The sequence below is a fragment of the Thunnus albacares genome, chromosome 16, assembly GCF_914725855.1.
Source record: "Thunnus albacares chromosome 16, fThuAlb1.1, whole genome shotgun sequence".
NCBI lineage: Eukaryota > Metazoa > Chordata > Actinopteri > Scombriformes > Scombridae > Thunnus > Thunnus albacares.
In genome coordinates this window covers 12,051,327-12,071,539 of record NC_058121.1, presented here as the reverse complement: position 1 = coordinate 12,071,539, position 20,213 = coordinate 12,051,327, and the positions used below count along the sequence as shown (strand labels likewise).

General features: G+C 39.5%; 3 protein-coding genes across 6 annotated transcripts in view; 2 read left to right on the top strand and 1 right to left on the bottom strand.

Moving 5' to 3' along the window:
• Positions 1-3,592, top strand: part of akap12b (A kinase (PRKA) anchor protein 12b) — a 47,302-nt gene extending 43,710 nt beyond the window's left edge. For both annotated transcript variants that reach the window (XM_044329962.1, XM_044329963.1), the window contains one exon: positions 1,110-3,592. The gene's annotated coding sequence lies outside the window, so the exon portion shown is untranslated. The remainder of the gene's footprint in view (positions 1-1,109) is intronic.
• zbtb2b (zinc finger and BTB domain containing 2b) lies at positions 2,431-15,729 on the bottom strand. Its single transcript, XM_044329968.1, has 3 exons — positions 12,193-15,729; positions 8,740-8,920; positions 2,431-8,312 (listed from the first exon to the last, which is right to left on the bottom strand). The coding sequence occupies exons 2-3, from the start codon at positions 8,910-8,912 to the stop codon at positions 6,896-6,898; spliced, it is 1,590 nt and encodes a 529-aa protein (XP_044185903.1). The 5' UTR covers positions 8,913-8,920; positions 12,193-15,729; the 3' UTR covers positions 2,431-6,895.
• armt1 (acidic residue methyltransferase 1) lies at positions 12,070-20,203 on the top strand. 3 transcript variants are annotated; one of them, XM_044329971.1, is made up of 7 exons: positions 12,070-12,163; positions 16,593-16,655; positions 17,047-17,152; positions 17,391-17,632; positions 17,938-18,103; positions 18,489-19,604; positions 19,661-20,203. In XM_044329971.1, exons 2-6 carry the CDS (start codon positions 16,594-16,596, stop codon positions 19,269-19,271), a joined length of 1,359 nt encoding a protein of 452 aa, XP_044185906.1. In that variant the 5' UTR covers positions 12,070-12,163; position 16,593; the 3' UTR covers positions 19,272-19,604; positions 19,661-20,203. The 3 variants fall into 3 exon arrangements, with proteins under 3 accessions (XP_044185906.1, XP_044185904.1, XP_044185907.1); XM_044329969.1 differs by lacking the exon at positions 12,070-12,163 and adding an exon at positions 15,818-16,184; XM_044329972.1 differs by lacking the exons at positions 12,070-12,163; positions 16,593-16,655 and adding an exon at positions 15,818-16,184.
• Positions 20,204-20,213: the final 10 nt, after the last annotated feature.

Genomic DNA, 20,213 nt, shown 5'->3' with positions numbered 1-20,213 from the left:
AAAGCACAAGTTGAGGTTTTTTTCAGTTGTTTTGACTGAATTATATCTTTAATATGTGCAGAGGAGTGCTTTTTTATGTGCAACGTTTTGTTTTTTTTCAGTCAGACTGTGTGATGTTATCTGATCTAGCCAATGAGGACGAGGAGGAGACAGAGACTGGGTGTAGCTCTCTTTCATATTTGTTAAGCAGTCATGCAATTCTGCAGCACAGAAAAGTGTAGAGGATTGAGGATGGGAGAGAAGGGCAGGAAAGAGATTTGTTAGTTACAGCAGCTTAATAGTAACAATGGTGCAGCAGCCATCTCACATTAAGTACTGTACTAAATCATATAAACAAACCTTGATGGGCTAAAACTGACAAATAAAAGAGGCAGATTGGTAAAAACTGTAAACTAGAACAAATAAAATGGGAATCTGAGATTAAAAAAAGAAAAGAATTTGGGGCAATTCATATAATGGGATATATGGTTTACGTGTACAGATGTACAGTATTAAATCATTTTTGATGTTATATACTCGTTGCTGTATACAATAGATATAAAAACAACCAAAGTATCATCTAATTTTAGTCTGTCCAAATAATGATTTGGACAAAGGTGTTTCTATCAGATTAAGGAATAGATTTGCACACTAATATTTCATAGGCAGATGTTTCAGAGAGGAGCCCAATGTCTTTATATATGATGTTTATTAAATCAGTACATCAAACTAGTGATACAGTCCCTACAGGCATTTGTTAAAATGGCTAGGATTAGACAATATAGGAAGCTGGAAGCTGTCACAGTATCCAGCTGATGGTACTGATTTCATAGTTAGATATCACTAATGAGTTGAATGAAAAAACAACAGGGTCAAAAAAAATCTCATATCCAATAAAGAAACAACAAACAGTCAGACTAACAATCTAAAAATGGCATACTTCACCAAAAGGAAAAGTAAATAGAGATTTCTATTTCTATATTCCATTGAAATAAAGTCTTAAAAATAAAAAACAAGTTGTTTAAAATATATGATGTAATGTCAATCTCAAATGGTTTCTTTTTCCAAAGATGAAAAAATACAGTTATGTCTTGTTCCTAACATTTTGTTTTTGTGCCTCTCTGCCCCAGCTGAAGATGCAAGACCGATGCCTGGGAGACACACAGTCTGGACCAGGAAGTGAGTGATGAGGGAGAGAGAGAGAGAGAGAGAGAGAGAGAGAGAGAGAAAGAAAGAAAGAGGCTGCTCTGTGGTAACAGGCTGAGACTGGGCTCCGCCTTTCCCAGCCCAGAGAGACTGAGTGACTGAGCAACAGCTCCGCCATTCTCTCCATCTCCCCTTCCAAACGTACCCCCTACCCCATCCTGCAGCCCTATCACAGCGACGTGATGTCCCACCGCCATATCCTCACCCACTCACTCACTCTCACGCACACACACACTCACGCATGTCCTGTGCCTCAGAAGCATCCAATCTGGCTTGTAATCCGTGTGATGTATGTTCGGTGTCTCAGTGACTTTCCATTGCCCTTGCTGCATAAGGCAAGAGTCTGCAACCTGGACGAGTGTGTATCTGTGCATATGTGTGTGTGCGTGCGCTAGTGTGTTTGTATGTGTATAGTAGCTAGAGTGAGATTGTGTCAGAAGGTGAAGAGATGGAGGATTATTATCTTGTATATTGTATTTATATCTTGAGTATTTTCCTTTATTCACCCCTTTATTTTTTCATGTTTTTTGCCCTAATTTGTTATTGTATGACATTGTTGCATTTTTTTTTTTTTAATTAAGGCTGTGATACATCAGGTGTTCTTTTAAGCAACATAATGGCAATCAATTTAAAGTATGACACAGAGAAACATCGAAAAAGTTTGTTGTAAAAATGATCTGGCCGACAGGAATTTACCAAAACAAATTGTTGCATAAAAAGTGCCCTGTGTATCACACCTTCAATAGTCACATTCAAAGATTATTTCAAGACTCTGTAGCAATTATAACTAAACCAAGGTACAAGTGTGATTCCACTGTCAGTAAGTGATAACCCTGACTGCAAAAATCTAAATAGGAGGGCAGAGAGTGTGATGATATCTACTAGAAATGTACCACGTTTGACTTTTGAAACATTCATCTTGTCACAATGTGTTGCCCAATCTGCACCTCACCAAAATACTTCATCATCGTGTAGATAAGGAAAACAATCACTGCCTGATTTACTGTGAAAAAAAACAACATTGTTACACATTGTTTCATGTAATAATACAATAAAATTCTATAATAACACCCTCATTTGATCATGTGGCAGAGGTATTTGGTAAATAGTGATGTGCAGCAGATACATATGCCAATTTTTGACACTGGATGAGTCAAACTGGGTAGACACGTGCATGTGAGAAACATACAAAGCATAACATGTGCACAGAGTTACTGTGTGATATGTGTATTTTTGATGTGTGGCAGTTTAACTGAGATTAACAGCTTCTGTACTACACTATATTTATGTCTCCTGATGGAAAGAAAGTATGTTGACGCCCTCTGTTGCCTACAGAAAGTAGTACACCCATTAATTGATGTAACCAACGTCAACTGTATGTTTTAACAGGAGTGATAAAAATATGAAAATGTTATTTGTTCAGTTCAGTCTTATGCTAAACCTGCACTATGTTGTGTACATCACCCAGCATGATAGCTCAGGTTCATTAAACTGGCACCAGGGAGGACGTAGGTTGAGGATCTAGAGAGGCACAGATAGACAGACACATGGTACCAGAGATAAAAAACAAAAGCTCATTTTACTCTTAATTTAAAAGCCAAATCTAGTTAGGATAAATCAGGGTCATGTCCTTTGCATTGCTCACAGGATAAGACATGAGTTGCATCCAATTAAATTCTACTCAGCCACTTTCATTCACTCATAAAACCTAAGTTATATGGTCAGGGGTTTCTTTTGCAACTTTATTGGCAAAGTGGGCAATGTGCTTTGGATGTACGAATATCTGAAGCATTACCGGGACCCTGTTTTTCCACCAAAGCAAACATGTGACCATGGGTTACACTGATATTAGTTTAATTCATACCAAATTTGGCAAACTTGAATTGTGTCAATCATTCTGACATTACGAGAATTAAAGGTGAGTGCTTCTATTTAGTTGTTAAACCGGTGGCTATAAAAGCTCACATTTCACTAAGCTTTACGACCAAATGACAAAGATCAGGAAGTTAGGACCCCTGTTAGGTCACGACTTACCTTTACTTTGACGCAATAGGGTGTGTCACATCCATACTTGCTTTATGTAAAATAAATGATTAAACAAGAGAGAGTGGACTAAAGAATTTTGCTATTGTTGCATAATGTAAAGCATTTAGTTGGGGCACCCGCCCACCTTCAGTCCTCCCTGCTTTTTGTAACACACTTAACTGTGAACCTGTTAACATTTGTACAGATTGTATACCTGTGTACTTACAAATCATATTGTTGTAATAATAACTAATAACCTACAGCCATTTATCATAATATTCATGTAGCATGGTCTTAATTGTCTTTTATATTTTCCATGCTGTTAATAGTAAGGATACAGAAACTTGTCTATATTTCATTCAATAAAGTTAGAGAAAACTGGTGTGTGTTTCATATTTATGCCTGAATCTGTACTTTGATAGATATATTAACCACTTGAGGAAAGATATGTTAATAATAAGACTGTTATTTATTGCTAACTGTAAGAGACAAAGACAAAAAAGATCCACAATTATCAAAAGACATGTTTTTATTGTTCATTCTAAATTAAAAAAAAATCAAAGTTGTTTATACAGAAAATTACTCACATTCCTGAGAACACAGATTGATCACAGTAGATGTCAGATGGGCATGGGTGGGGGGGGGGTTGGGGTAACATTGTGAGCACAAGTATCATGGGATGGGGGGTCGTCACTAGTCCTGAAATTTATGTTTTGATAAACAACATTGGACAGACAAGACAACGCCAAACTTCTCATCTTCCTGAGATACTGAGATGTTTTAAAACACTCACACATACACAACCATTAAATTACAAGACTGGTGTGGTTAAGGAACAACTACAACTTGAACTGAAGGATTTACATTTTCCACGGAACTGTGCATATGTCTGTGTATCAACTGAGCTTAATTGCGCAAATAAATGTCAGTAGTACAGCATTTCAGTTGTCTCAACAATACAGGTTTGAGTCAAGAGACAAACAAGAACTTCCCCGTTACTCAATACTAAACACTCACATTGATGTTTTTTTTTTTTTTATCTGAAGTGAAATGGAAATTTGATTCATGGCAGGCAAAGCTGGACATTTAAGAGGCAAGGACACAACCACATGAGTAAAAATATCATGGTTCCATTTTGATAGCTTCCCCCTTCACTAGACCTGAGTAGACATTAAAGAAAAACAGCTCCATCTAGCCAAACACTGGGCTAATCGCAAGGAAGCGACCACTGCTTTCCAAAATTTCTCAATGCAGGTTTTTTAAGTACAGAAATTCCACTTAAACCAAATTGGATCTGGACTTCATCCTCACTGTCATGAGCCTGTGCTTAATGAAGAAAAAATTGCTTAGGTGAAATCAGCTAAAAAAAAAAACTGTACATCAAACATACTCGGGATGGGCATTTTCACTAAATGGTTAAAAAATTAAAACGATTGAAAGGCAATGTTGTATCAATCAATAACAACGCAATGTAGAATTTATTGCCCACTGGAGGGAACAAAAACAATATCAAGAGTTTTACAGGAGTCCTTCCCTGTATAACTTTTACAATTATTTCATAGGCTGAACACACACACGCATACACATACACTTGCAGGGAAATGTCAGCTAATCTTTTTACTTACAAGTTCATCTCAACATTCAAATATGTAAAAAACCTTAAATTAAGTTCAGATTTGTAGAGAAATCAAGACAGTAATGTTAACTGATATTTTTCAAATTGGCATAAACCAGCCAGTCTTGGCCTGAAAACAGCCTTACTGACATTTTTTTTTGTCTGAACAACTTGTATTATATTACTTACACTGTTGTAACACTTGACATGTTTCAGGATGGCAAACCTACACATCACTTCCCTTGTTTCACTTTCACTTGACATGCATGTGAAGATTTGTCATACTTTCCAGTCCTAAGTAGTATTTCTGTTCTCTAAAAGTTTTGCAAATTGTAAATTAAATAATATCTTTCATATTCCCATAACATACTGTATGTATTATGAATCCAGGTAGTCTGATACATAGAGTTAACACCCTGTCACTTTATACATCTTGCAAACTGTGTCTTATTAAAGCTAACTCTCCCTTATCACACTGGCATCCCTGTCTGAGTTTACACGACGTCAACACTGACAGGTTAAATTCTACTACTCTAAACTTCTTCTTCCACAATGTTTTCATTTGTATAATCACAGTAGCAACTGCTGTTATTTTGTACAGTTTGGACAAAGTTAAAGAACAAATATAAATGTCAGAGAGCCTTTAAAAATACATGTTTCCCTTTCCATAAAATTAGCAAGTTAGTATTTAGTATAAATTTTGTTGAGGGTAAGATAAACTGAAGATCCTAAATAATCTTTTTAATCATAGTGAAGCAGATTTATTTTAAAAAGTTAAACTTTATTTAAGCTCAGATTTTTACTTATATGTTGAAGAGATTAAAAGATCAATTATCATGCCCATCCCTAATACATAAACTTTTGCTAAACCAAATTTATTCCTATTCTGAAAGCTATTTATCTACTTATGTACACACACCTCTGCAATATAATGTAATCTTTGCAAATATAGCATTGTATTTAAAATTAGAAAAGAAAGTCAAACAAAAAATTAAGGGCTTTTAGGAGTAGATTCAAGCTAATCATATAAAGATGTACAATATTGTACAGGACAGCCTCCCATCAAGGTATGTGCGTATGGATGGAACATGTAGCTTCTTAAATCAGTAACCAAAGACATACATACACAACATAACAAGTAAATAAGAGACATTTTTAAAAAAACAAAAAAACAAAATGGCACCACTGTAAACATGACAATGACCACTGTTGCTCACTGTAACCAATTTTCAGTGACCAAATGCATATTATGAACAGTAATTAATATGGTGTAATGAGACAAGAACCATAATCACACTTAGCACAGTTGACAAAAACAGAGTATAACAACTAAATGTTTACTGAGAAAGATGCAACTAATGGTCATTAAATTACATTACAATGTATTCATTCTGTTGAGCCTAAATGCAAATGGAAGACATGTACTTTCCTGCATATTGGACATCAACTCAAAAAGAGCACAGATTGTCTCAGGTCTGAATATATTGTGTGGTTTAGCTGGAATTATGATTCTATACCTGATCTGCAGACCAGCCTTTCATTTATGACCATGAAGAAACATTACTTCCAGAGGGAATGAATGTAAGCAGTTTGCACCTCTACTCCTTTTCAAACCTAGCACAGCTAAGTTATCTCTCGATGTGCTCATGCTGTCTCCTCCGGAACCGTCTACTGTGCTTCCTCTTCCTTCTTAACTGAAAGTCAGCCCTGTGCAGCCTCGCCACAACGATTGCTCTTCAAAAAAACCAAGCTGGTAGAGCCCGACGTGAGAATCCAACGCCAACGTACACCAAACAGTAAAATGATGAGATGAAACAAGGTAGTAGTTATTTTCCCTCCCTCATTGGTATTTAACTTAGCCTTGAGCCAAATGGTTATGTTACTTGCTGTACACCCCCAAAAAGCCTGACAACCTCCCACCCACACACACACATACACACAAAAAATAAGTTTTAAGTAGATGAGGAACCTCCAACATACACACCCTGACTAACTTCTCTTTTAGATTACCTATTAACCATAATTTAGAAAATAAACGTGTTAAAAAATGACAAATACACAGTTTTGGCACTACTCTACGAGGATCTCTTCAGTCTTTATGGGTTCAAGTGGGGTGGCAGAGTTGGACAAATCAGAGCCTTCGTCTTTAGAAAACTCTTCACGCTGGAGCAGCATGCCTGCCCCCGTGTTTCCCTGCTGCCCCACTAATCCCCCTTGGGTGAAGCATAGGTGTTTGATCACCTCATTGGGACTGGAGAAGGTTGTTGCACAAATGTTACATTTGTAAGGCTTCGACGAGCCCAAGAACATTGCCTCCATCTGGCTGCTGTCATCCCCCGCAGTGCAAAGCTCCATGCTTTGTCGGTCCACCATGGTGTAGGCGTCAGCCCCCTGGTTCAGGCACACGTGGCGGGCCGCCTGGTTGGCACGGCAAAAGCTCTTGCCACAAGCACTGCATTTGAAGGGCTTGCCTGTGTGGATGTACATGTGTTCACGCCAATGGCTCTTCTGAATGAACTTGCGCCCGCAGGTGGAGCACTCGTACTTCCGCCGCTTCACTTCACGGTCCAAGTCAGCATTCTCCAGGTTGTCGATGTCCGCAATGTCCGACGGAGGCGGTGTGTCTGCCTGAGAATTTATTCCCCCAAACCCCCAACTGGACGTGGACACCTCTGCTCGGGGAGAGTCCGAGTTGGTACCTGAAACAGGTGTTTGCTCGCTATCACTGATTACCTCGACTGCCGCAGCGGCACCTGAGGCATTTGCGGCGGCCTTGTTTCCCTTAAGGATTCCCTCCATCTCTAGCATGCTATGTTCCCCAGTCATTACAGGTGAGAGTGCATTGCTGGACTCCGACGGGGTCTGCTGCAGAGCCTGGGTGTGCTGGAGGAGGTGCTCTCTCAGAAGGCTTCTCTGGGTGAATCGACTCCTGCACAGATGACAGGAGTAATGCTTCCTAAAGGAGGAACTTCTCTTCATGATGCTGGGCTTCACATGGAGGATGGCATTGGCTGCGGCACCATCCGCAGTTAGCAGGTCCGTTCCCCCTTCCTCAACTGTAGGCTTTGTGCCGCTAGTTGAGGCCTCCATGTCTGGAGGTGAGGAAGCCAATTTGAACGGTAAGGAATCTGTGTACGCAGCTGCGGCAGCTGGTGTGGACGGACACTTTCCCTCTGAGCTGAGTTGCTCCATGTCGAAGGGTGAGGAGAGCTGCCGTCGAGCGGCTAATCTAGCTGACATTGCCACTTGTTGGTCAGAGATCTGGATGCCGTAGAGGGAGGTCGAGAGGTTGATGCTGTGCTCAGGGTGCGAGTACACCGACTGGCTGGCTTCCTGCAAGAGCGGATAGGCATGCAGGAATCTGACCCCCTGCTCCAGCCGTGCAGGGTCTATCAACTGGGGTGCAAGCTTGCCTGTGTACATCAGGTTGAGGAGGTAGCTGAAGATATCTGGCTGTATGTCAGCGGCCTTCAGACGCACACAGTCACTGAAAGACAAAGACAGTCAACACATAATGAGTGACAAACAGTGAGAGATCTTATGAATGTTGTCAATATTCAGTATCAGCACAAGGTCACAGCAGTTTTGGCTGAGAGAGGTTTAATTTGTAAAGAAGAAAGAACAATACCAGTAAACACATCATGTTTTGATCTTAATGCTGTTTACACAACCTCCAATTTGATATCTTAATTTGAGCTACTGATTTCAACATTTAATGTTTTACATTAGTTTTGGGTCATCATACAAAATGATTTAGATGCAGCTCTTTTATGTTTAAATCAGCATTATTCAGACATGATACCTGTATGTTTTAACAGCAGAACTGGATTTAGGTTAAATTCTATGATGGGACCACCAAACATATTTTTACTTGTTATTAACTTGCATACACTATTAGTACAATCCTACTTTACCTGTCCTGGTGAATGAAGAGCATTCTAAAGTAGTTGGAGAAGGCGGCGAGGACGGCCTTGTGGGCTTTGAAGAAGACATCTCCGATAGCCACAGTGCAGTCGCACAGGAAGCCAAACTCCCTCTGAGCGTTAAGCTGCTGCAGCAGGATAAGACCATGGTTGGCCAACTCCATTCTTCAACCTGCACAAAGGCGCACACACACACACACAAACAGCATTCAGTTTCCTGTCTGGAAGGAGACCAGAGTTTATTGTGACCACAAAGAGTCAGGCTGACAGGGGTGATCTAACGACCTTGTAAAGGCTAACTTAACACAATAGTGAAGAATCATTTTGTGACACTGCAGACAATTAGTCTAACAATAATGTCATAGAGAAGTATGCCTATAAAAACCTTGGTCTGATTAGTCCTCGTATTTTTCTAGCGTGGACTTGGACATGTTTTGCAATGGTAATGAAGAGTATAAACAAGTTATTTGTGAATTCAAATCTCCTCCAGGACAGCAAAACAGCAATGATAACCACAGTGTTCAGGCGGCTTCCTGTACAGGCTGCTCTAATTGCCTTTAAACTGGCTTTGTACACAGACAGAGAGAGTTCCTTATTGACATCTTATGACTATTTCCAGAATACCACTCTCACATAATCCCTGTGGTCAATCTCAAGGGATACTGGGATAGTTAGGACGAGCACACAGTCTAGTTACATAACACTGTCCAATTTCTAGCACAGTCTTACTGAGCCCTGGCTAAAGAAAAAGCTGCATTAATTCTGTGGACACTTCTAGTTTTTCATTTGTTGCTCCTACATTCATAGAGATCCACTTCAACATCAGGGTCTTACAGTAGTTGAGCTACAGTAAGTTGTGGCCAATAAATGTTACTGAGAAACCCTGAAAACAGAAAGTTGATTTAGCTCTTGTGTGTGTTCACTGAAAACGTCTACTAAACACTACTTTGCATGACTTGGTTGTGACGGAGTAAAAGCCCACCGAACTCAATCTAAAGGGACATTTCAGGGCTCAGTGCGCTCTGTTGACCAATGAGATGGGTGCTGTTGACCCGACAGGTCACTGGAGGACTAAGAGGGCTTCAGGCCATCACATGATCAGGGTTATGGGTGTCGGCACACATTCCTAAGGCAGAACTGGTTCTTTCCCCTTCCAGTGGAAAATGGAAACAGCCCCGGGGCAGGGTGAATCTCCTTTCTCCAGCACTTTCTCCACATAACACTTAAAACTGTGAGAAGGCAGAGGATAATGGATACTTCATCAGCCAATTTATCTCAAATGACCAGAAACCTGTAATTCTGTGTACCCCCTGCCGGACACGCAGACACCCTCAAATATCTCTATACACATATGTATTTCATCAAAGAGGTCAGAGTTCAAAGATGCTGGCACTGCAGTGCTCCAGGAAAAGGCTAGGTTTCCGCGTCTTGCGCAAGGCCACAGCTACAGCTGGCACTAGAGATGTAAAATACCAACAAACCACACTCCTGTCACAGACAACTGCTCAATTTATGGTCATTTGGAGGCTATGATTTGAGGTGCCGTTGAATGGTAAGAGCTGAAAACAATCGACAATTGATCAGCAACTATTATGATAATCGATTGATCGTTTTAGACATTTTCAATTAAAATTCCACACATTTACTAGCTCTAGCTTCTAAAATGTGAGAATTTGCTGCTTTTCTTTATCTTTTAGTCTCTTAGGCTAATAACAGGCATTTTTCATAGACAAAAAACAGCAGATTAATCAATAATGAAAATAACTTAGTTCTAGACTAAATATCAGAAATAACTTTGTATAAATCCCTTTATATCAATGAAGACAGAAAAAATATTAGAAATACCTCTCAGTTTAACACAATATAATTCAACAGCACTACAGCCTCCAAAATGACGATCAATTTGAATCAGAACCTCTCCAGAACAGTTTCAACAAGAACTGACCACTATAACCTTCATGTTTTGTTGTATTAGTGTACTAATGATGTCAGCATTGCCGACTGAACCTGCAGCTCCCCAAATACTTCTTATTCTTTCTGCAGCATCTCAATACATCTAACAGGTAATAACATATATTGTCATTACATACATTATCATTTTTATTCAGTTGGAAAACACAACAAGTGACAGTAGAACAAATACAACATAACCTGGAACAAATAGTTTTCATGGGGTAATCAGGAGTATATACTGTATACTCTCTCATTGTCAGCTATTCCATATTTAAACAGTTTGGTCCCTTATCGGTGCTTTGATTCATGTAAATAATCCACTTTTGCAGATTTCTGTCAAAATTAGCTCCTTTAATTCTCAAAAAATGGGTAATCAGCCAAATCCTCTTGGGGATCTGGAGGATCGGCTTTACACTAAGGCTGAAATTACTTCATTAGTGATTAAGTACTGTTTATTTTGCTGGATTGTTTGGTCTATAGAACAGCAAAAAAATAAAATGTACATCACAACTTCCCAGTAGTCATGGTGATGTCTTCAAATGTCTTGTTTTGTCCAACAAACAGTCCAAAACCCAAAGATATTCACTTTATAATCACTGAAGACTAAGAGAGTAAGAAAATATTCACATGTAAGAAGCTGAAACCAGTCAAGTTTTGCAGTTTTCCATTAATAAATTGTTTTAGTTCTCCATTACAACAGTTTCTTGTTATAGTTTTTTTTCTGTCTCTTTGCCTGTGGCTCCTCTATATGCATCACAGAAACGTTATTTCAATAATATCTTTGGAGTTCAGTCCAACTCCAGAAAACATAAGTTTGCTTGCAGATCGGCCACACAGCCTCAAATATGGCTGTTGGGTGGCTGAACAGATACTTTCAGTTTTCATGAAAAATATACAAACGTGTGCCTGATTGCTATGATTTAGCAAGACACAACTATTGATCAGGATCACGCGTTAATCAACACTAACTTGTTTGCAACAATAAAGCACCGCCCCTGATGTGATGTAGACACGTGGAACATTACTTCCGTAGTGCGAGTTTCTGTTATTCGGGAAATACACCGTTGAAACTAACATGTGCGGGAAGCTTGTGAGGAATGTAAACACGCTGTGGGAATAAACTAGTTCAATAATGCGAACAATAAATAACAGCAACAGTACATAAGGCTTTCTACAAGGAGCACATACACACACACACAAAAAAACGAGCGCAACCGGACGGACTCTTGCCTGTGCTTCGGGTCTCTCTCGGTCGCTGCTTGCTAGCGCGAGAAAACGGACATGCACGCACGCACGCGGGGCGCGCGCACACAGCACACACATACGGGGGAAAATGAGCGAGAGACGCAAGGGGGATGGGGTTGGTCACGAATGCGTTTCTTTTAACTTCCCCGTGACAATTACAGTTAACCAAAGCGTACACAAGTAGCCAAATAACGTCCCACTACCCGTAAACGAATGGGTGAGTATGTAGATAAAAAACAGCCGTACCTGCGCTCCGTTTAAATCCGCGGAGTTTGCCGTGTCGCCGTTGTTTGTTTGTTACCGGAGACTCGTCCGTCCTCTCTGGGCTCGCAGCAGCTTGTACTGTTCCTTGAAAAACGCAGCATTCGTTGGCGGCGGAGAGGGGTCGTCCGTCGGTGTTTTCCGGTTAGGGGTTTTACGTTACAATCACATGACTGTGGGTAAAAAAACAGCCAAAAAACAGCCGTTGTAAAAATCCGTTGAGCAAGGAGGAGGCGGTTGAGTTAACGTTAATTTCACACACACTGGTTGTAACCGCCGTGAGGTTCAACCTCTCGCTAGCCAGCCTTTTGACAGCCGGTGAGTTCGAACATAAATAGCTAACAGTTACGTTGACTCATCGTATGGTAGTTAATCATTCTGTCGTTGTCGTTAACGACACGTTAAACATAAAACCGACGTGTGTGACTGTGAGTGTGTGTGAATGTGTTGTCCCTCATCCTCCCTTACTGAAATAACGAAACATTGCTTTGCCCACACAGTCTTCTCACATTTACATTTTAGGTTGAAGCTACAAACCGGTTCTAGGTTTTCAACAAGTTAAAGGAAGTATACAAATAAATAAAGTTACCATCTACATTTTAAAAATATTTATCATGCCAATATCAGAGCATGATTCTTTAGCTTTAATAATACGAATACTAAATTATTCTCATAACCTAGAGACAGTATTTCCATTATAAAGTGAAATCATTACCTTTTGAACCTTTACATATCTAAAGAGTAACTGACAACATGAATTATGTGCAAGGAGATAAAACAAAATACTAATAAGAGGTCAATCGAAATTCACCACTGAAATTGTACTATACATTTTAAAGAAGTATATTTTTATTACTGTAAACTTTTGTATCAACATAAATTTGGCTATAAGTGTATTTTTTTATGTTTATTTGAATTATTTAGTCTTTTAAGTTTTGATCTCAGACTAATGTCAGTGGAGGCTGTTAAAAACAGTCATAAATTAAAAGAGTTGAGTTGCCTTAGTTATATTTATATTTGGACAACAAGCAGAGGCCCTGATATCATTCATCTCTGAGGATCATAGATCACAGTAGAACATATTTGTTTCAGCTTTATTTTTTTAGTAGGACACCTTGAATTATGAATTGCACAATATATTTAGGACCATCAGCTTCTCAAAGGTTGGAGTATACCCCTCTTTCTTTTATATTTTTACACTGGGGCAGTTTCACAGTGCTTTTACACTTTGCCACACTTGGAAGGGATACATTTTTAAATGTTTTGAGATGACAGCTTTGATTAATCCTTGGTGAGGTTTTTTTCATTGCTATAGCCCAGTTAGAGGGAAGATAGAATGATAATTAGGCTATTTGTGCAAATAATAAAAAATCTACTCATTCCACTGTCTGGAAAGTTATTGCTCCATTCTGTTTTACAACTGTAATACCTGATTTCACGCAAAAATCTCATACCTCATACCTGCATTTGGCTATTCATACCAGACTATATTTGTCATTGGTAAATTCTTGGCTGTAGTTGGTAAATGTGACTGTGAATACAATGTTTTGATGTTATTAAAAGCAGCATTGCTTTTACATCAAGGATTCAACAAGCTAACAAACAGTACACAGTGCATGTTATCTGCTGTTTGGGCAGTGCTTAACTTGGGTTTCCTTTTAAGTGGATAGTCATTTCCAAACACTTACAGTAAGTAGAAAACTGCATATTATGGCAGTGAGATGTATAAATTGATGATCTCAACTGAGGGTAGCCTGCCAAAAAGACTGAACTGACATATTCAAATTTCTGTGGGAAACCATGCATCTTTTAATAGAAAAAAGTACCAGTAGAGGGAAAGAGTCTTGGAAATGGATTTAAACCAAAAAACACATTCCTCATAGCCTGTCCAGATGGAGGCACAGGAAGTGTAGGAGGACCTTTTTCACAGAAGCACTTTGGAGTCACGTCAATATATGTTTTCATGAGTGAGTTGGTGGATGTTGTCCCAGTGTAAACACCAATTTTTGCCAGACTTGTCATTACAGGGTTGCATTTCAGCCTTAGGACAGGGAGTGAAAATGCTTGCTGCGCAGGCAGAGAATGAGAGTCTGTAAAAGGAGACGGGAGACATGGGAGGGGGCAGAAATGTCTACGAAGCAGGGCCCGAGGATCTTAAAGTCTCTGTCCTGTCAACAAACAGACCTATATCTGATCTTGTCCACAACTTTACTGAAACCAATTAGCTGATAGAAATGGGGGTTGGGGGTACAAAATGTTTCACAAACAGATCAACTGGCAGAGAAATAGCAGATGATAATGACAACCAAACAAAAGCTTTGCTGAAAGGCTCACAGCAGGGGTTTATTGAAAGAAGATACACTATTAACACTGGCTCACTGTTATTCATCATTAAAATCAATACATTCTAATCAATAGATTTTATACAATTAGGAAAAAGTGATGTAAGCTGCTGTCTGCCTTTCTTCATATGCCATCTCTTTCTGTGTTTGTCCTCCCTGTTTCTTTCTCTTAGCTTGCTCAAAAGAGATGCTGGCTGGACTTTCACATGACTGCTCTGCCACTGATTTCCAGTAAATTGATTTCTCTGCGATAAAGCATTTTCAAAACCAACAACACAGACTGCATGAAATTGCTTAAAACGTAAAAAGTACAGTGAGATTTGCGTCTGATTTGGCCAATCCTGACGTCACTGCACAAGCGACTTTGCACACAACATATTCAGTCACTCAAATGAAATACCAAGGCTGTTTGCCTGCTGTTGCGCGACTGTATGTGGTGAGCTGGAGCACCTGTTTAAACAGGGCCTTTAACGTTAACTGCCGCCCTCCCCCCGTTCATGGCCTGTTTTGAAACCGGAGTGGTGAGTCACTGCACTCTCGGTTTAGAAAAACAGATCCGGCCAGGCTGGGCCCCGGCGGGGGGAAGGGAGGCCGGCGGTGGATGAACACCGGAGGTGGACGCAGCTGGACTCCCACTCCCAAGGACCCCACATCCTGACAACGGCCTGCCGTGTTCCCATAGTGACCGGGGCTGATCTGAGAGAAAAGAAGAAAACGCCGCCAGAATTAATTGATGCGCGTATTTTTCCAGCCTAATCGAGGGTGCAGCCAATCAATTGGTCACAAAAAGAGAACCGAGGGTGGAGAGGCCGTCCCGGTTTCCAACCCTAAAATGGACCATGAACCTCATTAGTCTGTTCCCTAATGCTTTGGTTTTGTTCACCATGGGTGTGTCTACTTGAAGCACCTCTGTGTGTTGACTGCATTTGTTTTAGGCCTTCATTGGGAACGAATTAGGCATCGAAAAACATTTTTGAGAGAGATTGTTTTCGTACATACGTGACCTAATTGTGAAATGTAGCAGCACAGACCCTAGACTCTGTTATAACAGGCTTAGAAACCTTTCTATTCAGGATTGCTTTTTCGTCTTAACTGTCAATTTCTTAATGTTAGATATTTTTTTAACACTGTAGCACTTTGAGATTCACTGCAAATGAAAAGTGCACTATACAATAAATGTATTCTTCTTCTTCTTCTTCTTATTATTATTATTATAAGAATAAGAATAACTAATACTTAGCCATTACTCAATGTAGGCTATTAACTTTTATTAACTTATTTTGAAATGCCAAAACCCTGGCTGTCTCACGAAAAAAAAATGTTACAAGAATACAACATAGGCTACATAAACTTATTTTACACTCACAAATAAGTTTAACATATTGTAGTTTATTGTAGGCTTAGTTGTAACATACACACTACTGAATGTCCATATTCTCATGTATTTTAGTATCTCATCATAGGTCTCATTGAGGGCCTCACTAGTGTTTCCCACACTACCCCCTCCCTTCTTTTCCCGCCAAAAAGCCTTGGGGGTTAGACATCTGCCATTTCCTGATAGGGCGAATCAATGTCTCCATGACAACCGTTGCCACGGACAACAGGGGATGCCTCGAGGATGCTGCCACAACAGCGGTAAGCCATGCGCAATGCGGCAGCGCGTATCACGGTTTGATTCAGCTGAGAAAATACACATTTTGAGTCATTTAACGCTGAAAGCAGCCATGTGGCACAGAGAGCGAGTCGCAAGGCGTAAGTGTGCCATGTTATAAATACTACATGCTCAGGACCGCTAGATGGTAGCACCGCATCCTAAATAAAAACCCAAGTTTACAGGGAACCAGGAAATGAAGTTAGAATTAAAATGTAGAATATTTATCAGCAGGAAGAGAAGAAGTGAAGCTTGATATCATCTGCTCGGCTTCGTTAGTCACACCAATTGAACGATTACACGTCGTTTTTAAGCAGAACCTTAAACTAAGTTACTGTCCTGAAAACTGTATAAATAAAGTTTTATTTTGAAGCTTCTTTTCATCCTGCTAGAATGATGGCGGCTGATCAGACTGTGCGCGGAGTTCCTCCTTCTCTGTCTGCTAAAGTGGTTGGGTATGTTGACAGCTGCTTTAACTACCTTGTAATAATGTAAAATATTGTGGGTAACAACAGTTGTGTACCAAAACAGATTGGTAATGTGAGCATTACCGTTCCCGAGCATGCAGTAGCGTTAGCTTTTAGCTAACAGGTTCTTTAAGTTGGTAATAATTTACAGTTACTGTACACATCACGTTGTATGACGTTAATTCAGTTAATGTTAAATCTACCCAACATCTTTGCTGACAGCACTGTTAGTCAAGCAAGTAGCATGATTGCAGTCGAAATGTCTGCAAAGCTAGGGCTAACATAACTTGCTAATTAGCTGGGTAGCTTTCTAGTCCTAATGCAGCGCTAATAATAAGAAATGCCAGTATAATGTTATGGATATATCTGTTCCCTCCAGGTCATTTGCTTATTTGACGGTGAAAGACAGATTGCCGACCATCCTGACTAAAGTAATAGATACAATCCATCGCAACAAAAACAAGTTTTTTGAAGAATATGGTGAGGTAAGGCTTTTTCAACCCTTATTTTTTTCTTTATGTTGTATGTTTTTAATGTTGTAGCATTTTGAGATTTATTATGAATGAAAAGTGTGGAACAAATTAAATGTATTATTATTATTGTTTAGTTACTGATCAATCAAATCAATTTCATGGTGCTTTCCTTCACTACATCTGGAATTATGAGGCTCATTTGAAAATATCAACCTGGTCTTCCTTGTGTTTCCTCTTTGTTTTCATACAGGAGGGTATCGAGGCAGAGAAGCAAACTATTTCTCTGCTGTCTAAGATGAGAAATGAGCTGCAAACTGATAAGCCTGTACTGGCTCTGACGGATGGCCTGAAAGACTCAGACTCCTGGAACCAGTATCTGCAGAGACAACAGGGACTGCAAGGGGACCAGGAGTCTGTCAGCTGGTTCAAGTCTCCATGGCTTTATGTGGAGTGCTATATGTACCGCAGGATACAGGAGGCGGTCTGGCTCAAGTGAGAGGCATTTACCTTGTGTAATATGTCACAATGTCGGTTTAGATATGTTAAGTAATAGAAGAAGTTTTCTATATGATGTTGGTGAAATCAATCTCAGACAAATTTGACATAATTGTTGAATTTGTTTCATTAGACTGTAAAATTTAGTTTCAATTTTTACAATCTAGAAAGATACAACAAGAACAAAATTACATATGAAAAAAGCTGATGTTGGTATATTGCCCAGCCTTTGCTTTTCTTGTTTCTTTACATTATGTGCTAGTTCTGCCCCAGTCATGATTTTATTTCTGCTCTCATTACAGTCCTCCCATCAATGACTATGATGTCTTTAATGAAGGAAAGACTCAGAGCTTTTTTGAGTCTCAGCAGGCTGTGGTAGCTCTATGTACATACTTGGAGGATGTCAACAAGAACATGGAAGAAATTTCTAAAAATCAGCTGCTTGAGCATTTCAACAAACTACTAAAGGTCAGTACCTTTTCAATAATTTAGGGGCAAGTGACGTGTTTAACTGATTAGTCAGTGAATGAATTGGTAAACAAATCCATCCATCTATTTTCTTTGCTTATCCAGTTTAGGGTCATCAGTCAATAAATATAAATATTCAGATTGATTTAACTTTATTTATGTATTTATTTGAACATAGTGAAACTTAAAGATATATAAATGTAGCCATTTAAATATATATATATATATGAGGCACACAGTTCTGTTAAAGTAAAAAAGTCTACTAGATCAACCTATATCAACCACACACTGTTCAAATGATCACAAACTCAGACAAGACCATTCTTAAAACTGTTATTGCTGTACAAAAGAGAGTTATATTGTTTTATTATTTGACTCTTCTAAGGTTTCTCTATGGGGGAACAAGTGTGACCTGTCAATCTCTGCTGGTCAAGACAACTCACAGAAGACCAGTCCCTTAGAGTCCCTCAACAACTTACAACCCTTTATCTTGGTGGATGACTCCAACATGGTATGGTCAACTCTTATTTCTGCCCAGAGGCCAGGAGAGTCAGGGAAAACGACCTCTGGTAGAGTGGATATCGTTTTAGACAATGCTGGCTTTGAGTTAGTCACTGACTTGGTCCTAGCAGATTTCCTGGTTTCCACTGGCCTAGCCCGTGAGATTCATTTTCACGGTAAATCCATCCCATGGTTTGTCTCTGATGTCACAGCAAACGATTTTCAGTGGACCATCCGGCAGACTATGGCAGCCAATCACAAGTGGATGTCGAAGAGTGGTGTGCAGTGGCAGAGCTACCTGAAGGAGGGTGTGTGGTCCTATCATGACCATCCTTTCTGGACGCAGCCACATGAGTTCTGTGACATGGCAGCTGATGCTCCTGACCTGTATGCGACCCTGCAGGGGGCAGACCTGGTGCTGTTTAAAGGTGATCTCAACTATAGGAAGCTGACAGGGGATAGGGAATGGGACCACACGGTGGGCTTTGATACTACTTTGAGGGGTTTTGGACCCGCACCACTGTGCAGCCTTAGGACTCTGAAGGCCAACATTCAGGTCGGTCTGCAGCCAGGCCAGGCAATGAAGCTCAGCTCCCAAGATCCAGACTGGATGACCAGTGGCAAATTCGCTGTCGTTCAGTTTCACAGCCCAAACTCAGAACAGTAAGACTGACTTCAGCAGGAAGACATGCATTCATGCAATGTCACAGTAAGCAGTGACATAAGCAGGAGTTATCTTTGAGCCATAAGAGCATTTAGTTACAGAAGTTTATTAAATGGTGTCCTTGTTCCTCATTGTCAGTTATCATGTTTGATACATAAATGCACAATAACAATTGTTTAATTTTTATTTTCACTGTAGACTTGTATCATGATCTCATGCTTAAAATATTTGCACTTTCAGACTAAAATGTCTTCTTATGATTTGAACACAATTAAATTGTTTACTGTGACAAATGTATTCATGGAGGTGACACAAAAGATTTCCATTGCATTTTATAAAAATTATAATAAAAATTATTATATAAAATTATATAATTATATATAACAATTATATAAAAATTGCAGATAAGTCATAATGTTTACAGGTTGATATAAATGCTATAAACAAGTATTGCGTTGAAAATTTAGCAAGAATTGGGCTTTATAAATCCTCATCTTTACAGCAGCAATACTGTCGCTCCTGCATGCAATTTAGAAGAGTGATGATGAATGTAATATACAGTTATTTTAATGCAGCTCAGGTTGTTTCACTGTTATTGATATGCATGCATCAAAACATGCAGACATTCATTTAAATTCACGTAAGGCATGTCGTAACATCTCTGGATAAATATTTTGCTCAGTTTGAAAGATGGTGGACTGTTATTGGGGCAGTGTAACAACAACAGTGACGACGTGTGCTTGTTTTGTTTTAAATGGCAACCCAGACCTCTATCTCCATAGATAAACGTGGATTTCTCTGTACACACTGTTATGTAATTCAAATCCTCATTGTCGGTGTTAGTACCTCAGCGGTGATAACTGGATTCTTCTCAGTGCTGCTGAGGGAAATTATATCATTTTCATTAATAGGTTTGATTAAATAAAGAACTGCAATGACTGGTCT